The sequence below is a fragment of the Melitaea cinxia genome, chromosome 15, assembly GCF_905220565.1.
Source record: "Melitaea cinxia chromosome 15, ilMelCinx1.1, whole genome shotgun sequence".
In the NCBI taxonomy this organism is placed as follows: domain Eukaryota; kingdom Metazoa; phylum Arthropoda; class Insecta; order Lepidoptera; family Nymphalidae; genus Melitaea; species Melitaea cinxia.
This window is the reverse complement of record NC_059408.1, coordinates 8,296,615-8,320,459: the sequence shown is the minus strand read 5'-3', so window position 1 is coordinate 8,320,459 and position 23,845 is coordinate 8,296,615. Positions and strand designations below refer to the sequence as shown.

Genomic DNA, 23,845 nt, shown 5'->3' with positions numbered 1-23,845 from the left:
ATTATTTATAAAATTAAAATGAAAATTAGTCTTCAATAACACTTTAGTACAATTTTAGATCCAACAGCGTTGATCATATTCAAGATAACTTTGGTGAAAAAAATGCTGCGTCGGAGGTAATTGGTAACGTGAAGACCAAAAGAGGAAAAATAAGCGTGATTAAACAATATTTGATTGATTATACAGCTAACTCTAATCTTCATGGCTTAAAATACATCGGAGAAAGAGAAAGAACTTCAGTCGAAAAGTAAACACCGTCCTATTCGTTCGAATTTATTGTGAAAAGAAGTTGTAATTATAGTGAATTCAATAAAATGATATATATTATTTTTAGAATATTTTGGCTCTTCATGTTCACTTGCTGTGTTATACTATGTGCTGCTCTGATACGCAAAGTATGGATAAAATGGAACGAAAGCCCTGTCATTGTGAGCTTTGCAGAAAATTCTACACCAGTGTGGCAGGTAATTTAAAAAAAAAAAAACTTAACATAAAGCGGAAATTCAGTATCCCTAAATGTAAAAAAAAAAACATATAAAAGATCCAAAAGTCATAATACATTATTTATTTATTTAATGGATAAAAATTATTTTATGTTCGCTTGCGAATAAGACGATACAGGGTTGTCTGCTGAAAATCTGGGTTAAATGTTGGTTGGTCGAATTTTCAAAATAAAGGCCAGGAATTTTCAGCTAACCCGTTTGCGTTTTTTTTTTAATAAACTAAAATAGATATAAAACAATTTTTGTCCATTAAGACATATGGTAAATAAACAAATGAATAAACGCCTCAAACTCAACGGGGCTCAATTGGATTTACTTTTGTGTCCGGGGCCCGGAAACACACAATAAACTGCACAAACGCCCAGACCACAGTAAGTAAGCAAGAAAGTAAAGTTCGTTTTTAAGGTAAGAGACTGAATATCCATAGATTTTGTAATAGCAATGACAATAATTTAAAATATAAAACAGTTACAAAAATATTAAATTTGCAGATCCCTTACCCAGCAGTAACAATATGTTTTGAAACGAAAGCCCGACAAACGAAATTTAATTTTACTTATTTTTATCATCTCAATCAAAATCAAAGCACCTCCGGAAATTTCACAGAAGAGGAGTAAGTATAATAAAACTGTATATGTACTAATATTATAATGAAAATAATATAAGCATTGTTAGATTATTCATAAATCGTAGGCCATATATAGTTTGATTCAAAACATATTATATGAGAATTTTGCTTAGCTTTAGTTTCATGTTTTCTTTATACTCAAATCACAAGTTGCTGGAACGGAAGGATTTTTTTTTATTTTCCAGAGTTACGTCCATTAAAATAGTTATAGTGAAGCCTACATATTGAACCGGACCTCTCGATACTAATACAACTTTAAAATTACATGCAGCGCTGCTCATCTCGCTTTATGATAGCTGTGTTTATTTGAAAATGAAATTGAATTTACTTTATCTGTACCTACATCGTATTATTTGTCGGTGTAATCACTGACAAATAATACAATGTAGGTACAACAGTCGGTAAAACAGTCAATTAAATACACATTATTAAGGATAACTCAAAAAGTACTCGGCAAATCTCGATCAAATTTAAATCGTACCACATGAAAAGTACCAAATATCGATTAAAAATAAAAAGAATCATCACAATCGGTACACCTCGTAAAAATTAATGAGATAACAGAAAAAAAAACAGTCAGAGGAAGTTAAAAAACAGTATATTTTTTAACTTCCTCCTTTTTTGAAGTCAGTTAAAAAATATATTACACCCACCTTAAGGGTACATTACTTAAGTACCTACATCTTTGATTCTTAATAACCATTTTTTTATTTGTGTTAACATTCACTAAGATATTTATATTAATGTGAAAATTATTAACTTTAAGGCGTAATTTGTTTGAAGACGTGTCTTTAGTCTGTGATACTCATCTTGCTCCGGCAGACGGAAGGAAATATTCTCTTGGAAATGAAACTATTGAAAATATTAAAGAGGTACAAGTGATAACCAATTATTTCAAAATTATAATATACGTTATAAAATTTAAATTCAAAATTATTTATTTTTCATGGAAATAGCAATGCATTAAAGTATAATTTAAAAATAACATTCATATTTACTATTAAATAACAAATTCATTACATTTGTGAATAAAAGAATCTTGTTCAAGGAATAAATTCAGTTATATTTTTTCCATTTAGCTTTCTCCAAACATAAGCGATGTTCTTATCGCATGTAAATGGAAAGACGTACCGAAAAACAGTTGCTCAGATTTGTTTATACCAATACTTACAGAAGAGGGTCTTTGCTACACTTTTAACACTATGGCAGCTGATGAACTTTTCCGGATCGATAAGTAACTTACCATGTTAAATACGTTTTTTAGTTTTTATTTGATTTATTACATAATAATATTGTTTGATATGTTTTTAAAGTTTAAACACTGACTACGAGTATTTGGAGCGGTCAAATAAAACGCAAACTTGGTCCTTAGAAAACGGATATCCGCCAAACACACCGCTTGAAACGTATCCACACAGAGGGACTGTATGTATAATCTTTGTACAAATGTAGTAATATCATATGCTCAATTACTTTAATAAGAAATTTATAGAATGCAATAATACAAGTTAGCATTATAAAAGTTACCTTCTACCTACTTCAATGTCCTACACTGTCCCAGGGCCCCAGAACAGCTGAAAATATTCTGCTCAAAATTTGAAGTAGCCTGACTGGGGAAGTATCGTAACCTTAAGGAAGATTGCAGCCAAATAATACTGCTCTTAAGTAGTGTTTGTTGTATTTCAGTCGTGAGTAATGTGGTTAGAGCTCCAGAGGAAGGTAGAGAGGCTCGGCAGTGCGCTTGCAATGCTTCTAGCTTTGCAAGCAGCTATGGTAACCGCTTAACATAGTGGGCTGAATACGTGTTTGCCACCCTTGAAACATAAAATATAATTGAAATATTTACTTTTAAAAGAAAATCATTCATCATTATAATCATCATCACTTCAACCTATCGCAGTCTACTGCTGGATATAGATCTCCACAAATTCGGGCCAAAAATGGCGTGAACTCATGTGTGTTGCCCATAGCCACCACTCTGGGCAGGCGGGTTGATGACCGTAGGGCTAACTTTGTCACACTGAAGACTCTGCTGTCTGTCTTCGGCCTGTGTATTTCAAAGGCAGCAGTTGGATGGTTATCCCGCCATTTAAGTTTTTTAAGTTCCAAGGTGGAAGTGGAACTATGTTATCCCTTAGTCACCTCTTACGACACCCACGGGAAGAGAGGGGGTGGCTATATTCTTTACTGCCATAACCACACAGCATGTAAGCAGCAAGCAGCAAACTAATGTAATATTTTACAGGGTTATGGCGCAACAGCTGGATTAGTGATTTTATTAAGAGCTAAAAAACAGGATTTCGATTATCTTTGCAGAGGCCCCGTGCAAGGTTTTAAGGTGACTAAGGAAATTTATTTTTACTCTATGACGACAGTCATCATAAAATAGCACATGTGACGTATTATCAAGCTTCTAATACTGATTAATGTTTACAGATCCTATTACATAATCCAGCGGAACTACCGCGATTGTCACAGCAATATTTCAGATCTCCTCTGTCCCAAGAAGTAGTTGTAGCTGTCAAACCGAAAATGATGACAACATCTGACGGTCTCAAACCTTACGATCCGATCGGGTAACAAAAACATTCCAAAAATTATTAAAAATATATTTTGTATCGAGACCCTCATACATGTATACTTTGTCTGTTCATCTTAAACTTCTCTATACAATAGTTAATCTCAACAAAATACTTGAAACCCTTCGTCTTAGAATCTCGTAATGACATTTTTCAAGTTTCTTTCTGTTTCTTGAACAAATATAGTAACTAAGTATACAACATATATGGTAACTAAGTATAACATACGCTTCAGCCTATAATATCCCACTGCTGGACATAGGCCTCTTTCCCCATGTAGGAGAAGCACCAGAGTTTAATCCACCACACTGCTCCAATGCAGGTTGGCGGATATATTCCCTAATATGAGTAATGATTGCTATCAGGTGTTCTTGATAACAACCGTGATTGACAGCTTAACGTACTTTCCGAGGCACGGTGGGGAGACCCACAAGGTCTAACAATCAGACCGGAAATAAATATTTGTATAAAGACAAATATTCACTCCAAGCGGAAACAGAACCCGGGATGCACCATTACGCCAGAGCGTTTGTCTAAGTATATCATAACTAAGTACAATACTAACTATAACTTTTTTCGATTCTACGTCTAAAATTTTACAATTGCAGACGCCAGTGCTATTTTCCAAGTGAACGCTATCTAAAATATTATAAAGTATACACACAGGCCAATTGTGACATGGAATGCCTAACCAATTTTACTAATGCAAGATGCGGTTGCGTCCATTTCGGCATGCCACGTGAGTGTTTTGTCAATAACTAAAAACCTATAAACATTATTCCGTTTGTTTAGTAATTTTAGACATATCTACATATGTACTTAATATTAATAAAATATTTATTTTCTAAGCGTTTTGTAGAACAGACAGTCGATATTATTATTTTTTTCAAACGGAACAAGTTTTGATAATTTCTAATTACGTGAAACAGTGAAAAAAATAAATATATTAATATAAATAGAAAAATTAGCGGCAAAATATATATCCAATGAAAATTTTCTTTAACACTCATGTAAAAGATTCATGTGTCGTCAGCAGAATAAATTAAAGCTCTTGTTGAACGTAAAACTAAATCTCATATCTTGCAGCCTCGCTATGCATGTTTTAACCTAAATTTTATTTTTTATTTTTAGATGGCCCAGAAATGCGAGTGTGTAACGCAGGGAGTGTAGCTTGTATGAACAATGCAGAGAGTGAGTAAATTTTCATTTCATTTTTAATTTGTGAGTAAAATTTGAGTTAAAGTTTCAATTTAGTAATTCCTTTTTGTATTTTTGAAGTAAATTTTTTTTTATGCACGCTTGACTTGGGAAGTAAGCAGGTGAATGCGTGACGAAAGCGCTACGAAAAGTGTGATCGGCCGAAACGAACGGAAGTTGAGAGGGAGATATATGTTAGTGAAGATGAAAGAGCTCTCTCTAGTTACGTTTTTACGAAGTATTACTTCAGTCGTGTGGTCTAAAGCACACTCGTTTTTTTATACTGCGATATTTTTATTATGTCAATTTAATTAAAATTTAGTGAACATTCATAATATTACAAATGCACTCTAAGACAATTGTTATCTATCTTTTTAAAATCATTTCATATAAGGAATCGGGCTTATACATTATAAATGCCACGAATAGTTCTTTTTTTAACCGATTTCACAAAATAAGTAGGTTTATAATAAAATAAATTAATACTCGAAAATATATAGGTTCTCAATTCGACTGCTATTTTATGTGGATAACATCACGACTTTGTACTGGGTGGACCGATTTCGATGATTCTTTATTTAATCGAAAGGTGGTGCTTGTCATGTACTAGTATTTTTAAGCTATCTCTAATACTGCTTATTTACTTGACTATTTTATCGCCTACATAAGTTATATTAGTGGTCCATGTAATTGAAGTTGGTTTTCAATTTTGCGAGCAAGCACAATGACGCAAAATAAATATAGTCTTAATATTTGCAATATTACCACACAGCAACAGACCGTAGGACATTACACTAATAAAAATAATAATTGTGTTTGCGGGCAAACGAAGAAAAACCGACTTCAATTATATCGACAAGTAATACAACGTAGGTAGACGCAAAAATAGTCAAGTAAATACGCATTATCAAAGATTACTCCAAAAGTTATAGTCAGATCTCGATGAAATTTAAATGTGACCAAATGATAAACGCCGGTTTTCGATTAAATTAAAAATAATCAAAATCGGTACACTCAGTAAAAAGTTATGCGGATTTTCGGGAGTTTCGCTCGATTTCTCTGGGATCCCATCATCTGATCCTGGTTTCCTTATCATGCTACCAAACTAGGGATATCTTCTTTCCAAAAAAAAAAGAATTATCAAAATCGGTTCATAATCGACGGAGTTATCCCCGAACATACATAAAAAAATATATATACGGTCGAATTGAGTAATTTCCTCCTTTTTTGAAATCGGTTAAAAATAATAAGATTTATTTCTTTTCTCACCAGAATATTGTAAGCATGACATTTGATAGTTACATAATATGAGCATTAATATTGTGGGAGACTGGCGCCTAAGCTAGGCTCTATGCCTGTGTTTCCACCCTTAATAAAGAACATTTCAATTATTATTAATACGGGCATTAACAAACAATATAATTATGAGATAGCGAATTTATGTACTTATATATTGCTGTGTGGTTAGGGCAGTAAAGAATATAGCCACCCGCTCTCTTCCCGTGGGTGTCGTAAGAGGCGACTAAGGGATATAGTTCCACTACCACCTTGGAGCTTAAAAAGCCTACCGATGGCGGGATAGCCATCCCACTGCTGACTTTCAAATACACAGGACGAAGATGGGCAGCAGCGTCTTCGGTGCGATAAAGCCTGCCCTACGGTCACCAACCCGCCTGCCCAGCGCGGCGTGGTGATTATGGGCGAAACACATAAGTTCACGCCATTTTTGGCACATACTCATACGTCGCCTGTATGACGGTACAACATAGATTAATTAGTGTGCATGTTGAATGTGAGTGTGCGTGTACGTGTGGGTGCGTGCGAAACTGCGAGTGCTAAGTCAGGGCAGAAAGAATCGCCTCAGTATCATCATAGTTCAACCTCTGTAACCAGTCAGTTAATTTTTGTTTACACATATTTTAGTGAGGTTGAATATAGGTAGAAATCTATTAATTTTGTTGTATAAGTAGCCACCCAAGCTGCAAAAGAATCTTTCTGAGAAACTTGAGGAAAATTTACTACATTGCATAGGTTGAACCGCCTTTTGGCGTCTGACAATGACGGATGGTATTCAAGAAGTGTATGTTGGTTTTTACTAGTAATTGGCGCACCGTCAAGACCCGGGACTATTTGTATAACAATACAGTGGGATAACGATACGGCTTAAACAATGATAGCTCTTTGTGCGCGTTTTATGACATTATACTTAATAAGATCACACCTTTAGGGGCGGTAGGGGGTCGAAGCAGTGTAACATTGTTTGCCAAGGAGTAGGGAGGGGACCATAATTTTGTAACATCATATTTTGAAATACAATACCTACATCTAATAGTAAGTATTAAAAAATGTAACGTAATGTGTACGTGTAATTTATGTGACGTAATTTAAGGATGCCCTAATATATCAATTGAGCTATTACTAACTGCTACTGCAACGTCGTCGGTCGATTGTTAAAATTTCCTAAACGCAAATGCTGCGTAGCGGAGTCTTCCAGTCAAGGAAAATAGTAAATTACTAATGCAGGAAATTAATATAATTGTAACAACATCATGTATATTTATTTAGCTTTCAGGAAATGTTATATATTTCTTTTTGAACATTTAGTTTTCATTTAACCTAAAACATTTTGATTTCAGTGGAATTAGTCACAGTTGAAATTCAAAGTCGTTTGGACGAAGAAATGAGTAGCAACGACACTCTAGGAGAGGCACGTCGAGTAGCCGCAGAATGTAAATGTCTACCCGCTTGCACTTCTATAGAATATGAAGCTGAAACATCACAAGCTGATTTTGATTTTAAAGCCCTGTTTAAAGCCTACAATTTTCCGTTAGATGATGACGACAAAGAGTAAGAAACAAAACTTAGTATAACTACTGATCATGTTGTATACTGAAATAAATAAAAGTTAGATCTGTGATCGGTATTAATAATGTGGATTTAGAAGTGTAGAGTAGAGTACCTGATCTAACGTTTTCATTTCAGTCTTGTATTTGCGCGCGTAATGATTTTCTTTAAAGAGGCACAATTTATTACTTCAAGGCGTTCAGAACTTTATGGGCAAACAGACTTTCTTGCAAACTGCGGAGGTTTACTTGGACTTTTCATGGGTTTTTCTATTCTTAGTGTCGCTGAAATCATATACTTCCTTACTCTCAGGTTGATACTGTTACTTTATGTTACTATTTTTTTTATGTAAAAATATATTTTAAATGCATTTTTTATGATTTCAGGGTAATTTGCCTATTATGGAAACGGCGTCAGGCAAAAAAACGTAAATTTTTTAAGGAGAATGCCGAGAGTTTGACGAATAAACCTGAAAAACTAAAAGACCTACATATTTATTAATTTAACTAGATATTATAATACTTATTGTCTCAGTAGCAAAACGTAATATTCAAGCACGACATTATATAATAATCTATTTGGTCGCATCTTTGAAAACTTTTTAAACTTACTTAAACGCTGTTTTGCACACGCTTTGCATTTATTGTTAAAATGGTGCTACTTTACTATGAATTAATCTATTACAATTAATACATAAAATTATAATGCTCTGTACACTGGATTTATTTATATTTAATAAATATTTCAATGAATGGTTCACAATTTATTGATGAGACGGTAGGCTTTCTCCACGCAAATAAGCCTTTATACATTTTTAATCGACTTCCGAAAAAAGAAAAGTTTCGAAAGTTAGTGCTCATAGTTTAGTCCCATTTAAATTTTATTAAGATCTGACGAGCTCTTTTTGCATTATAATAATGCCTATTTACTTGACTACTTTTTTTGTCTACCGACGTTGTATTCGATGTAATTGGAATCGGGTTTCTTTCGTTTGCGAGCAAACACAATTATATAAACTAACTGCAACTAAACTCCTTAGATATAAGCCCAGAATAAAGATTTCTTCAGCATGCGAGGGTAAAAGTCAGTATCAACAATATTTGACGCACTGGCTGAGAGGCATTTGGCCACTGTTGATAGCAGATAATAATGTTAAGTATTGCTAATAATGCAATGTAAGCGAAAGATGAGTTGATGGATGCATGGATGAATGTTTTATTTCATACAAATAGCTACTGAATCGAATGGGATGAAACATTGCAATATATATTTATTTAGATAGCTGAAGGTATCACAGAAGAGTGATTAACACATACTTTTCATAATAGTATGTAAATATGTACTTACATAAAATAACGAATACAAATTAACTTTTTCATAATCATCAAGCTCAAACTATTGAAACTAGATACCTAACATTCGGATATTAAAACTCTTTCGTAACTCAAAAGTAATAAAAAGAAATAATAGAAAGTTTGTCATATCTATACAAATAAATGAAATTGGAGTGTCTGTAATATTAAAAAAACCGCTTTTTACTAAATGCATATGGATGTATACACGGTACATATACTAAAATAACATATTTACAATTTTTGTCTGTCTGTCTGTCTGTTAGTTTTGGCTAATCTCTGAAACGGCTAGACCGGTTTTGACGGGACTTTAACTGGCAGATAGCTGATGTAATAAGGCCTAACTTAGGCTATTTTTATTAAGTATAGAAATGTATTTATTTTACAATTCTGTCTCTCTTACAGCTAGTTTTTGAATAAAGAATTAATATTTAGCTACTTAGAAATTATATGATGCACGATATTATGTAAATAAAATTCTATCAGTACTTGTTTGTAATGCGCACTCAAATACACACAGAGCAACAGGCAGACTAGCTTCAGTAATAATTATAGAGCCGTTTTTATAAAAATTGCCTAAATATATTTCATTTTATTATATTTTATACATAATTAAACCTATTAGTGTTTTAGTACTTTACCAACGAGTCAGTTACAAAAATATAAACTTCTCACGCACTAAAAATTTGCTAAAATATATGTTTTATAGATATCTAGCTGTGGCCGTGACTTCGTCCGCGTGGAATTGAACAAAAAAATTATTGTTCAGTTCGCCAAAGTTATAAAATAAATAAATTTCTAAAATAAAAGTAAGTTAAGTTACTTTTTGTTACACTAGCTATCTGTAAGTGAAAGTCTTGTCAAAATCGGTCCAGCTGTTTCAGAGATTAGAAAAACAAACAGACAGACAAAAATTAAAAAAAAAATGTTATTTTGGTATATTTAGTGTGTTACATCCATATGCATTTAGTAAAAAGCGGTTATATTAGTATTACAAACAGACACTCCAATTTTATTTATTTGTATAGACTAAACTTATTTGTTAGTCTAGTGTTTTACTTAAGACCCATTTGATGAGACGAAATATGGAAATTAACCTAAACCACATTGACACGCCTTTGCAAATTACCAACTATGAACAGTCGTTCGTTGTCATCATGCGCAAAGAGTCGAGGTACGTACCTTTATATTATTTCGAGGTAAATATAAAAATAAACATCACAAAAGTTTTTAAAAAATACACAATTGATCATCTGGAGTGATTATAGCCCTCCCTCAGTACCCTATAGTCCAAATATACCAGCGGTCTACAGCCCCAGCGCTTTCGTGTCCATCACAGAAGACTACGTTGACTACGTTCACGAAAATTACGTTGCCCAGGAGAATTCATCTCGAGAATGTTACCGATTTTGCCGATGATTCTGGCACCCCACGTTTTTGTCTTACTAACTAATCTACAATAACTTATTAAAGTTTATTGATGAAAATATTATCTATCGATTTTTCCAGAACTAAAGGAAAGGGATCTGTGCAAGATAAGAGAATCAAAAAATATACTAAGCCGCCAGCAATGGCTAATGTTAAAAACAAGGAAGAAAAAAATAGCTTAATTATACAATATTTGCAAGACACTCATCTGCATTGCTTAAAATATATCGGAGAAAAAGATCGGACTATGGTCGAAAAGTAAATAACGTTACATCTTTTTATTACGCTTCGCTTCAGCCTGTTATATCCCACTACTGGGCATAGGCCTCTTTCCCCATGTAGGAAAAGGATCAGAGCTTAATCCACCACGCTGCTCCAATGCGGGTTGGCGGATATATTCCCTACTATGAGTAACGATCGCTATCAGGTGTACATGATAACAACCGGGACCGACGGCTTAACGTGCTCTCCGAGGCACGGTGGGGACACCCACAAGGACTGCACAAATACCCAGACCATGGCAAACACCTGTATGGCCAACACAAATGTTTGTAATGTGCGGGGATCGAATCCGCAACCACCAGCGCAACAGGCACAATCCATGGCTGTAACCGTTGCACCAACGCGGCGTCATATTTATATTGTTTAAAACCAAACTCTTTAATACATTTTATCAGATACTGTAATTAAACTAACACGTAGCGATTACAAATCTATTATATGGTTATTTTTAGAATTTTTTGGCTTCTAATGATCACTTTGAGTGTTCTATTCTGCGCTGGTCTTATACATAAAGTGTGGTTAAAGTGGAACAATAGCCCTGTCATTGTCAGCTTTGCAGAAACTGCTACACCAGTGTGGCAAGTAAGTGTAATATGTAATGTATATCTATATATATATAAAAGCGAAAGGTCACTCAGTCATCACGAAACTTCCGAAACTATAACACCTACAAACTTGAAATTTGGCAAATAGGCTCTTTAGAGGACGTAGACATTCGCTAAGAACGAATTTTGCGATATTCTACCGCTAAGGGCGTTTAATTGGGGTTGATAGTTTGTATGAAACACATACAGTAGCTATAAGTTCGCCTGATAGGTTATTTTTGATGCAGACTGATAATAAAACTAAAAATGTGGTGTATAGAAGGTTTTATAAACATAACTATTAAATTATATTAAATTGTGCCTTTTAAAAAGTTATTCAGTGTGATAAACATTTCAAGTTAAAGTCACTGAAATAAAAAAATAATTTGCGTTAAACATCTAAATGGTAATGCATATCTTCATAACTACGCGGACGTAGTCGCGGGCAAAAGCTATCTATCAATTAATTATCTATCAATTAATTAAATTTCAACGCAGTGTTTTATTACGGTAACTAACATTTATATTCAAATGTTACATAAAATACACGTATAACTAAGTTTAAAGTATGATATAAGTTTATATTAGATATTAATTAGACTAGCTGTGCCCGCGACTTCGTCCGCGTGGAATTAAAAAAATTGTTCAGTTCGCAGAGTTACAAAATAAATAAATTTCTAAAATAAAAATTAGCCTAAGCTACTCCTTATTACACCAGCTATCTGCAAGTAAATGTCCCGTCAAAATCGATTCAGCCGTTTCAGAGATTAGCTGGAACAAACAGACAGACATACAGACAAAAATTGTAAAAAATGTTATTTTGGTATATGTACCGTTATACATACTCGTATGCATTTAGTAAAAAGCGGTTATTTTAATATTACAAACATACACTCCAATTTTATTTATTTGTACAATAGATGATTACAAAGGAAATGTTGTGTATGTTACAAATATAGTGAAACAATTTTATATTTTCAGATTCCTTATCCAGCTGTGACATTATGTCCAGAAATAAAAGTGATGCAAACAGTGTTTAACTATACCGAATATTACTATTTACGTGAAAGAAATACCATCTCACCAGAAGAGTAAGTTGATTCATACAACTAAATAAAAATAAAAAACTGCAAAACAATCAATTAATCATCTTTTTTTGTGTTATTTTTCTTGTTCTTAAGTAAATATTCTTGCACTGTTTGCCTCGCTATATAAAGTACTTATTCGTGATCATGGAAGACATTTTTTTAAGTGTGATTATTTATTGATTATTTTATATTTATTGATTATTTTATATTTTTTGATTATTTTGTTTTTATTGAATTGTTTAAATTGTTTGTTAAATTTAATGTTACTTGTTGTGATAAACTTAACTAACGCATTGGGTTACTGTAATGTTAGTTCTAAGTTAAAAAAAAAAAAGGACTGGAAGAAATCTCTTTCAGAGATAAGTCCACCTGTGCCAGAAAGTTTATTATTATGTTATGTTTTGACATGTATTTTTTGAGTGCAATAAAGAATATATATACATAAATTGGATTGCATTACTAAATTCAAATATTGGTAATACTATATTCAACATTACTTAGATGTTATATCTTTTTAACCGACTTCCAAAAAAGGAGGAGGTTCTCAATTCGACTGTATTTTTTTTATGTATGTTACATCAGAACTTTTGACCGTGTGGTCCGATTTCGACAAATTTTCATTTAATCGAAAGGTGGTGTGTGTCAATGGGACCACCCATTTAAATTTATTTGAGATCTAACAACTACTTTTCGAGTTATATCTAATAATGCGTTTTTACTTGACGCTTTTTTCGTCGACCTGCGTTGTATTATACCGCATAGCTTTCTACTGGATGTACCGATTTTGATAATTCTTTTTTTGTTGGAAAGAGAAGTTGGAAGAGAAAGTTGATGTTTATCATGTGGTCACATATAAATTTTATTGAGATCTGATTACTACTTTTTGAGTAATCTTTGATAACGCGTAGTTACTTGACTATTTTTTCGTCGATCTACGTTGTATTACTCGTCGATGTAATTGAAGTCGGTTTTTTTTTCGTTTGCGAGCAAACACAATTATTACATACATAGTTGTAGTTTACGCACTATTAAAAAATATTTTTTTTTAATTTTTATTTTTTAATTATTTCTATTAATAAATATGATATTAAGTTTCAAAGTTTCATGTATTTAAAGCTCCGCTGTCTAATGACGAGAAGGAGAATGATTCAATATTATTATAACAATGAATAAGCTAAGCAGTACTGACGATTCGACAGTGCCAAGTAGTATTGGTATCTTAGAGTATTCATTACAAAGATTGGGATGCAATACTACGTGGCGAGACAAGATGAAAAAAATATTTATAGTAGGATTTTTTTGTAAATTGTTTTTATATTATTACTGTTATTAGTTACTTTGTATTTTTTTTATTTTTTCTCTGTTCTTTATTTGAAAACCTTAATTTCAGAGAAAAAATATTTGAAGACATAACGGTAGTCTGTAATAAAGATGCTACTTCGTGGATAAGTGGACGAAATTTTTCCTTCGAAAATGAAACTGTTGAAAATATTAAAAAGGTAATTCAATTTAAAGGTTTCTAATATAAGAAAAATATGTTGGGTCTATGTTAAAAGTATACAAAATTTATATTTTCTTTATTTAGCTATTAAACAATAATTTAGTTTTAATTAAATCTCTTGTATCACAAAATTACGTATTTATATAATCTTGACAAAATTCTTGATTATGCGCGGTAGTCTTTCTAGATCGTTTCTTTATAATGACAAAATAAACGTCTACATAAAAAAGCAGAGAGAAAGAGCAAATGTCAGAGATACCCGTATACTATGGGTATCGTGCATATGCTTGTTTAACAAATCAACATAAATAATAATCATATTATAATATTTTATAAATTAAATACTAATAATTAATATAATAAGAAATCATCATCATCATTATCACATCAGCCTACTGCAGTCCACTGCTCGACATAGGCCTCCACAAGTGCGCGCCAAAATTGGCGTGAACTCATGTGTGTTGCCCATATTCACCACGCTGGGCAGGCTGGTTGGTGACCGCAAAGCTGGCTTTGTCGCACCGAAGACGCTGCTGCCCGTCTTCGACCTGTGTATTTCAAAGCCAGCAGTTGGATGGTTATCCCGCCATCGGTCGGCTTTTTAAGTTTCAAGGTGGAAGTGGAACTGTGTTATCCTTTTATGACACCTATGGGAAGAGAGGGGGTGGCTATATTCTTTACTGCCGTAACCACACAGCATAGTCTGATTATACTCTAGCCCAAAATATTTATTATATTGTAGCATTGTCATAAAATGTTTTCCTTTGAAGTTTGAAATTTTGTGTGCATTTTTTTTAAACACTACTTATTGTAAACTGTAGACTTACGCACAAGACAACCGACATCATCAACTAACAACCAGCTACATGGTTGTTTTTGTTATATCGTTATATGATAGAAAATCAGTGTCATTCAGTCATTAGTGAGTGTGTGTAATATAGTCATTGGATATTAAACTACCAGCTATTTCATAGATATACTTGAAGAATGAAAAGAATAATGTCCCATAAAGTCTACATAATTATATGAAGTTATCGATAATATAGCTGGCGAAATTATGGATTGTCCCCGGTGAAAGCAAATATTCATCATCTGTTCAATACCTTCATTTATTACCCAATATTACGTAACTTCATTAACTATTCTTAAAAAGATGGAACATTTCGTTAGGTTGGGCCCATTCCGAGTAATTAATACGTAACAACCAATGATTATGTCATAACTATTATGAACATCAGTAATATGTTAATTACTCAAATTATCTGTAAATTGAATAAATAATTCTGAATTGTTACGTGTAAAAACTATAAAAATGATATAGTTACTCCGTGAGTAAAACTGATGAAAAAACGTAACGTTTTAATGATTTTTGTTCATAATTAAATTTCATTATAATCCTGATATTTGATTCTTAATAATTATGTATTCACCTATAATTGGGAAGAAATAAATAAAAAAAAAAAAAAAAAAAAAATACGTGCTGTGCGGCTACGGCACTAAAGAATTTAGCCGCCCCCTCTCTTCCCGTGGGTGTCGTGAGAGGCGACTGGGGGATAACAGGGTTCCACAACCACCTTGGAACTTAAGAAGCCGACCGATGGCGGGATAACCATCCAACTGCTGGCTTTGAAATGCACGGGCCGAAGACGGGCAGCAGCGTCTTCGGCGCGACAAAGCCAGTACTGCGGTCACCAACCCGCCTGCCCAGCGTGGTGACTATGGGCAAAACACATGAGTTCACGTTGTTTTTGGCGTAAACTTGTGGAGGCCTATGTCCAGCAGTGGACTGTATAGGCTGTAATGAATGAATGAATGAAATAAAAATACACTTTAAACGTTTTTTTCATTATTATGTAAGTGTTTAGTGTAGTTGTACTTACTTTCCGTTAGTGTTTCAAATTAAATAAATAACCATATGATTGTTATAATTGTTTATGTATAAAACTCTCTTAACCAACCAATCATTGTAATGTATCTGCAACACTCTTTTTACAGGTCCATTACTGTTGCGTTTAATGTAATTTAATAATATTACACGTTACGTATGTCACAGTTACTAGTTATATACATTATATATAATTTATAATGTAAATCATAAAATTAGCACTTCTTATATAATTAACTAGCATCCCGCCTCGGCTTCACGTGGGTATTTAACAAAAATTTCAAGTTTTCCCCTCAAATTTTTTTGAAAGTATAATATAGCCTATGTCACCCGCAATTAGTGTAGTTTCCCAACAGTGAAAGAATTTTTCAAATCGGTTCAGTAGTTTCGGAGCCTATTCAATGCGAACAAAAAAACAATTAAAACTTTTCTCTTTTTAATATTAGTATAGATATTGCGTAAATAGCAATATTAATGACACCAATAATAAAGAAAACCAATTTTATGATTTAGGTACATTACAAAATAAATTAATAACTATTTTAAAGCTTTTTTTTTATCAGGTATCACCACAAATTGGCGATGTTATAATAGGAACTATGTTTAAAAATAAAATAATAAGTGACTTAACATTATTTTCACCAATACTCACAGAAGAGGGCTTATGCTACACATTTAACATAATAGGTGCGGATGAATTGTTACGGATTGATAAGTAACTTTCACCTCTTTTGTTTAATTTATTGAATGTTGATAGAATTATTTGACTCATTTTTTTTTGTTTTGAAGTTTAAACAGTGATTATCATTATTATGGGTCTTCTAATAAATCGCTGACTTGGACCTTAGAAAATGGATATCCACCAAACACACCGCTTGAAACTTATCCACACAGAGGGATTGTAAGTATAACCTTTATGAATAAATAATGACTGCAAATCTCTGGAAATGACTGCAAACTCTTTATTATTTTGTAACTTATAAAGGAAAAACTTTTGATTGAACTTCGTAATAAAAATTTTCAGGGCTCTGCTGAAAATGGTGGACTGACTCTTTTGTTAAAAGCGGCGAAAAAATTTTTTGATTACCTTTGCAGTGGAGCAACGCAAGGTTTCAAGGTGATCCTATTTAGATCTATATCTACCAATATAATAAACTTATCTTTATCTTAAAAATATAACACAATTTTATCGAGTATGTACGCAATACATTAATTAATATGTAGTGCTAAATTGAATTACAGGTCGTACTACATAATCCAGCAGAATTTCCGCGATTATCTCAGCAATATATTAGAATTCCATTAGGACAAGACGTTGTCGTCGCTGTAAAACCGAAAATGATGACAACCTCCGAGGGGCTTAAACCTTATAACCCTATCAGGTAGAAATTTAATATATTATCTGGAATATATTCTGTTTCTGCGTACAAGATTTTCGAAGCAAATAATACTTGTATATACGAGTAAACGTACAGTTAACAGTTTTAGGAATTAAAACTGTCTGTTCTATTAAAAAAAAAAACACTGGTACATAGTTACGACTAGTTCAATTATTTGTGACTCTCAAATGTAGTTAAAATACTTGTAGGTACATAATTATGGTACCTACAGTCGTTCGGTAAGGTGGAATGAAAATAGTGTAACTGTTATAATTATTGTAATTAACTACTAAGCCTTTTTGTACAATCTCTATTTTATTGTCTTGTCTATAAAATAATTATGTACAAAACTTTTGATTTCCTATAGTATCATACAGTTGAAAATTTTATATCCGTTTACAGACGTCAATGCTATTTTCCAAGTGAGCGCTACCTAAGATTCTTCAAAGTTTACACACAAACAAATTGTGAAACCGAATGCTTTACCAATTTTACTTATGTGAGATGCGGTTGCGTCCACTTCGGTTTGCCTCGTAAGTCCTTTGCCATTATACAATTTCAAACAAAATATTGTATTGGACAAACCGGTATATATATGTTAGAAGGTGCCAAACCTTCTAACATATAAGAAGACTTAGTTAGTGATGTATACCTACAGGAATAAATTAACAAGGAAGTTTAAGAAGAAAAAACATTCTAAACAAAACCAAATGTGCTTTTAAATGGCTTGACGCCGATTTCAAACAGCTTAGCAATGTACCTAGCTATAAATTTATTCATATATTTAACCCCCGACGCAAAAAGAGAGGTGTGTTATAAGTTTAACGCGTCTGTTGTGTATCTGTGTACACACCTTTCTGTGGTATCGTAGCTCCCAAACGGATGACCCAATTTAATTTTTTTTGTGCCATACATAATTTTATCCCGGGTGTTCTTAGCCATGTTTCATGAAAATCTGTTCAGCCCTTTGAAGATCACCAGCTCTTTTCTAGTTGATAGGCGATCTAACTAACTCCCTTATGTCCTATCGATTCGAAATTTGGTACCATGTTACTTCGATGATATTGAAAGTATCAGTCATCATCAGTTCAGCCTATTGCAGTCCACTGCTGGACATAGGCCGAAGTTCACGCCAGACATCCCGGTTTTCCTCAATCCTCATCCAGCCCACACCGGTAATCTTACGTAGATCCTCGGTCTAACGGGCCGGAGGACGTCCCACACTGCGTGGTCCAAGACGCGGACTCCACTCCAGGACCCGTCTACTCCAACGGCCATCGGTCCTGCGACACAGATGACTCACTGCCACTTCAACTTGCTAATTCTGTGGGCTATGTCGGTTACTTTCGTTCTCTCGATGAGAGGCTCTAACTACCTTTCATAATATGTCCTATCGATTTGATGTTTAGTACCGTGTTACTCAATGATATTGAAAGTATATGGTTAGGCTGCCATGACTTTAAATATGACAGGTTAGGGTAAGGTTTAAATTTTAAAGATGGGCTCTGACTTTAATATATTCAACTCAATTTCCATTCTAAATTAAAACGAATATGATACTTAGTACCTAAGTTACTAAGTCAATTAACTAATCACTATAAATATCTTCCTAATATTTATACCTACTTTGAAAAGGACAAAATAAAAGTAAAATTTAAAATTTTAAAAACACCCTAACCTTAATTCGTAATAATTATTTAGCTGTTGTTGGAAAAATACTTTATAAATTTTAGCGGACCCCGACGCGGCGAGGACGCTTCGAAAATAAAAATATTTGAACTTACATAATATATGTGACGATAATAATTATAATAGGCTTAAAATATTATTTGTGTCAGCGGGTTTTTATCATTTTTAATTTTACTTTTATGCTAGCGACCCGCTCCGGCTTCGCACGGGTGCAATGCTGATACTAAATTAATATACTACAGAATGTCTTTATTTATAGTGTGAAGCTAGCTTATGACATGGTTCTTACATAATAACAACAACATTCAAATATGCGTCGTTAGATTACACGTTGTTACAGAATGCGTTGAAGAAATAAAGGTTCACTGCTCGTTCCCCGTAGGTGATAGCATGATAATATGTAGCCTATATGTTGACCCGACTTCTTAATAATATTCGTGCCAAATTTGAAGTAAATATGTATTTATGTCGGGTCGGGCAGTACTTGTTGAGTTTATCCCGATATACATACAGACAAACAGACAAACAGACAAAGAGACAAACAGACAAACAGACAAACAGACAAACAGACAAACAGACAAACAGACAAACAGACAAACAGACAAACAGACAAACAAACAAACAGACAAACAAACATACAGACAAAAATTCTAAAAACTATATATTTGGCTTCGGTATCGATTGTAGATCACATCCCAAGTATTCTTTTAAAAAAATATCCAATGTACAGTTTTGACTTTCTTACCATTTTATTATATGTATAGATAGATATGAGTTGGTTTAGATGGGTTTTGTCACATTGCTATGGTATAAATAAATTAACAGAATTAGTAAATATATAGGTTGACTAGCTGACCCGGCGAACTTCGTATCGCCTAACACAAACTTTATCGTATGGTATTAAAGTTCAAATTGACTTTTATGTATTATCACAAATCTTTTGTATGGAAGTATAGAAAAGTGTTGTTTTTAGACTTTTTCAGGAGATTTAAATTTTTTTTTTTTAGAATTTTTCTCTCCGTAAGAACCATCCTCGTACTTCAAGGAATATTTTAAAAAAAGAATTAGCGAAATCGGTCCAACCGTTCTCGAGTTTTGCGCTTAGTAACACATTCAGTGACTCATTTTTATATTATAGATTTATAACTTAAATAATATTTAATTGTTATTTTCTTCTAGGACGGTTTTATTTTTTGTTCAAAATAGATTATTAGATTAATTCTTACTGATGAAACAGAGCAAAATGTAAATGTAGTTTCTGAAATATACCTTAAATCAATTTTACAAGAAACAAAATTTTAAATGAGCAGCAAAAAATTAAGAATTTGAATTTAAGAGATAGCTATATTTCTTATACCTCTAAATTAAATAACAACATAATTTACCCTAAATTCTGTCGTAGATGGCCCAGAAATGCAAGTGTGCTCCATCGGAAAGCGAGCTTGCTTGAATAATGCACGAAGTAAGTTTATTACTATTATTTGATTGATAAAAGTGCTTGCATCGCTTCAGTCTGTCCACTGCTGGGCATAAGCTTCTTCACCACGCTGCTCCAATGCGGGTGGGCGTTTATATTCCTTACTATGAGTAACGATCTCTATCAGGTGTACCTACATAATATCAACTAGGACAGACAGCTTAACGTGCTCTGCGAGGCACGGTGGGGAGACCCATAAATATTTGTATAAATCAGCGGGAATCGAACCTGCGACCGTCGGTGTTTAGACGCCACTGACACGGCAAACGAGCGGTCGGAAGTGCTCGGTGCATAATTAATATATAGAAAAAGATGCCATAGTACGGTACAACGCATCGGATTTAGTAGGACATAATGCAACGTGCATACAATTAGAAAACAATTACTATAGGAAAAAAAATGTAAAAAGGGTAATAAATTGAGTATTACTTCATTTTTTATTTCTAGTGGAATTAGCAACAGTGGAAATCGAAAGTTATTTGGAAGAAGGAACAAATGCTGATGACGTTTTGGAAGAGGCTCGTCTAGTAGCCAAGAAATGTATATGTTTACCCGCATGCACCTCTTTAGAGTATGAAGCTGAAACATCGCAATCTGATTTCGATATTGTAATGTTCTTAAAAGCTCTCCATTTCTTATCAAAGGAAGAACAAGAGTAAGGAGATCGAATTGAAACTTGCACTTTCAGAATTCCATAATAAGGTTGTGTGTAAACTGTTCGCATATTTACAGCTGATCATGATGAGGATATTTTTCACAGTTTACTAATACTTGTTGTGATCAGTGTATCCCTGGTTAATTTAAATTTATTATTAACACCCGTACAAACAAGTGTAAACTGAATTAAGCTAGTAAACCCAACAAACATTTTTGTCATATAATCAAACAATTATATGACTTTGAGTCTTATTAAAGTTATATTACAGTATTTTTTTAACTCTACGTCATGTTATGGTGCATTATGTGTCCAAATAGACGTATAGATTTTTTGTCGTATAACATTGTCGTATAGACGTTATTTCGACATTTCTTTACAATCGTCATATAATAGCGTCTATGAAGACATCTATACAACTTACATATACAACTTTTCGTCGTGTAAACGTTTTCGTAGTGTAAACGTCATAATACTATTAATTTTGTCATATAATTACCTTTTAAACATCTGCTAAACGAATAGTAATTGTTTACACGTAGTACTTGTAACCATTATATATAAGTCGAATAAGTGTACTAGTGTAACTTGTATACATCCTAAAGTATTACAAAATTGATAATGACCACGGCCATTTCAAATGTGCGCATATCATTTCGATGAAGTCCATCTTCGATAAAAACTTATCAACATCCACATAAATATGGATCATAATTGTGGGGTATATCTAAAAAAAAAGTATTATTCAGACTTAACTAAGTTATATGTCTCGTAAATTCTTCTGTTCAGAAAATATAAATTATTTGAAATAAGTTAGCTAGGCGTTTTATTATTTTATTATTGATCCCTAAATCAACTGTCATGGCGTACACATTTACAATATGTACGCAGTATATACGTCGGGAAGTTATATAGTTGTCATATAACGCAGTCACTTAATAAATTATTAATAAAAATATACGAAAACATTAAAATTTTAAAAGCGCATGAAAAATTTGTTACAAAGTTACCTCACATTAATCAGTAAATTTGATTGCACAATGGTTTGTAACTGATGAAATGGTTTTATCACCTCAACAAAGTAAAAAATACAATATTTTAACTCAGCTGTCAAAAAAACTGCCAAATTCAATTAGTGTGTGTTATGTTTATAATCTGTTACAATTTTTCATTCGTTCAATATAAAAGTATCATCTTTAAATGACAATAATACAACGAATACGTTAGATAAACGTCATATTGTGTGCCATTACTCGACACGAAGTCGAATACACGCCGCGACAGCTATCATTACATGACATGTAGTCAAATCGCCAACGTGTATATGACTCCTATGCGACTATATAGGTATTTATATGACTGTTACACGAAACTCTTAGCGCCTTAAGTTGAATAAAATGGGCCCTAATGCCGTCGAGTAAACGTTCTAATGTCGTTTATACGATTATACTAAATAACATTAAGTTGTCACCAAAACGTCTACTCAACGTCGTAAATGTTTGTTGGGAAAATATTTAAAAAAAAAATGATATGAATTGAGGTAGGTACAACTGGTAAAATCTTGCTTCAAATCTGAGGCAGCCCAATTAACACTTTAGTGCGTAGCAGAAGTATGTCAACCTTACTTATGGTCACAGCCAAATAATTCTCCTCTCTATGATGAATAATACAACAAGAGCCAGAGAATTGACAGCGAGTATAGGTCTGCAACTTGCTTGTGATGCTTCTGGAGTTTGACAACAATAGTTGTACACACTTCAGTAGTATGACAAAAAACCGGTAAACTCATATAATCTTCTCGTCTCAATCTATCATTACTTCAAAGTTAATCACAAATTTCCTATAATAAATTTGAAATTATTTACATATTTTCTGAGAAGTAACCTAAACGGACTGAACTGAATCATTCAGTATTATAGTTGCAGTTAATTTTGTTAATAGAAAACAACAGAATGCTCAAATAACGATTTTTTTTAGTGGCAACCATACAACTGATTTCGCTGTGTGGCTACGGTAGTAAAGAATATAGCCACCCCCTCTCTTCCTGTGGGTGTCGTAAGATACGACTAAGGGATTACACAGTTCCACTACCACATTGGAACTTAAAAAAACCGACCGATAGCGGGGTAACCATCCAATTATTGGCTTTGAAGTATACAGGCCGAAGACTGGCAGCAGCGTCTTCGGTGCAGCAAAGCCAGCCCTGCACCAACCCACCCGCCCAGCGTGGTAACTATGGTCAAAAGACATGTATTCACGTAATTTTTGGTGTGAACTTGTGGACGCCTATGTCCAGCAGTGAACTGTGATAGGCTGAAATGATGATGATGATACAACCGATTAAGATCGGTTAGTATTACATTAAAGTTTCTTTTCGTAAAATATTATTCAATAAATGTCCAATTTAATCACACAATCTTTCTTTCTGGTTCGTTCATTTAGCTTTCATTCTGTGAGTGCTTACAAGTTTCTTAATAACAATAAGTTTATTGAGAAATAAATTAGGACATGTGTCTACCACAATTAATTAAAATTTTTAAAAGTTTATTATGTTGTCGCTATTTATCGTACTCATACAATATTTTTATTTCAGTGCTTACTACACACAAACAAAGATTTTCTTCAAAGAACGACAATTTATAAAAGTGCAGCGTTCAGAGCTATATGGTTATACAGACTTCCTTGCGAACTGCGGAGGATTACTTGGAGTGTTCTTAGGGTTTTCGATTCTTAGTATCGTTGAAATCATATATTTTCTTACTCTCAGGTTATAA

The 23,845-nt window shown here is 33.1% G+C and overlaps 1 protein-coding gene across 1 annotated transcript; it reads left to right on the top strand.

The window, feature by feature from the left end:
* Positions 1–125: 125 nt before the first annotated feature.
* Positions 126–23,845, top strand: LOC123660657 (the record flags this gene model as incomplete). The annotated part of the gene is made up of 24 exons (XM_045595712.1): positions 126–247; positions 335–464; positions 995–1,116; positions 1,898–2,003; positions 2,211–2,365; positions 2,445–2,556; positions 3,377–3,469; positions 3,568–3,707; positions 4,319–4,449; positions 4,842–4,901; positions 7,544–7,754; positions 7,890–8,063; positions 8,138–8,239; positions 10,613–10,789; positions 11,266–11,395; positions 12,379–12,488; positions 13,876–13,984; positions 16,435–16,586; positions 16,661–16,772; positions 16,896–16,988; positions 17,114–17,253; positions 17,653–17,783; positions 20,864–21,071; positions 23,665–23,845. Coding segments are annotated over 24 exons (3,201 nt in total), but the record flags the coding sequence as incomplete, so codon positions are not given.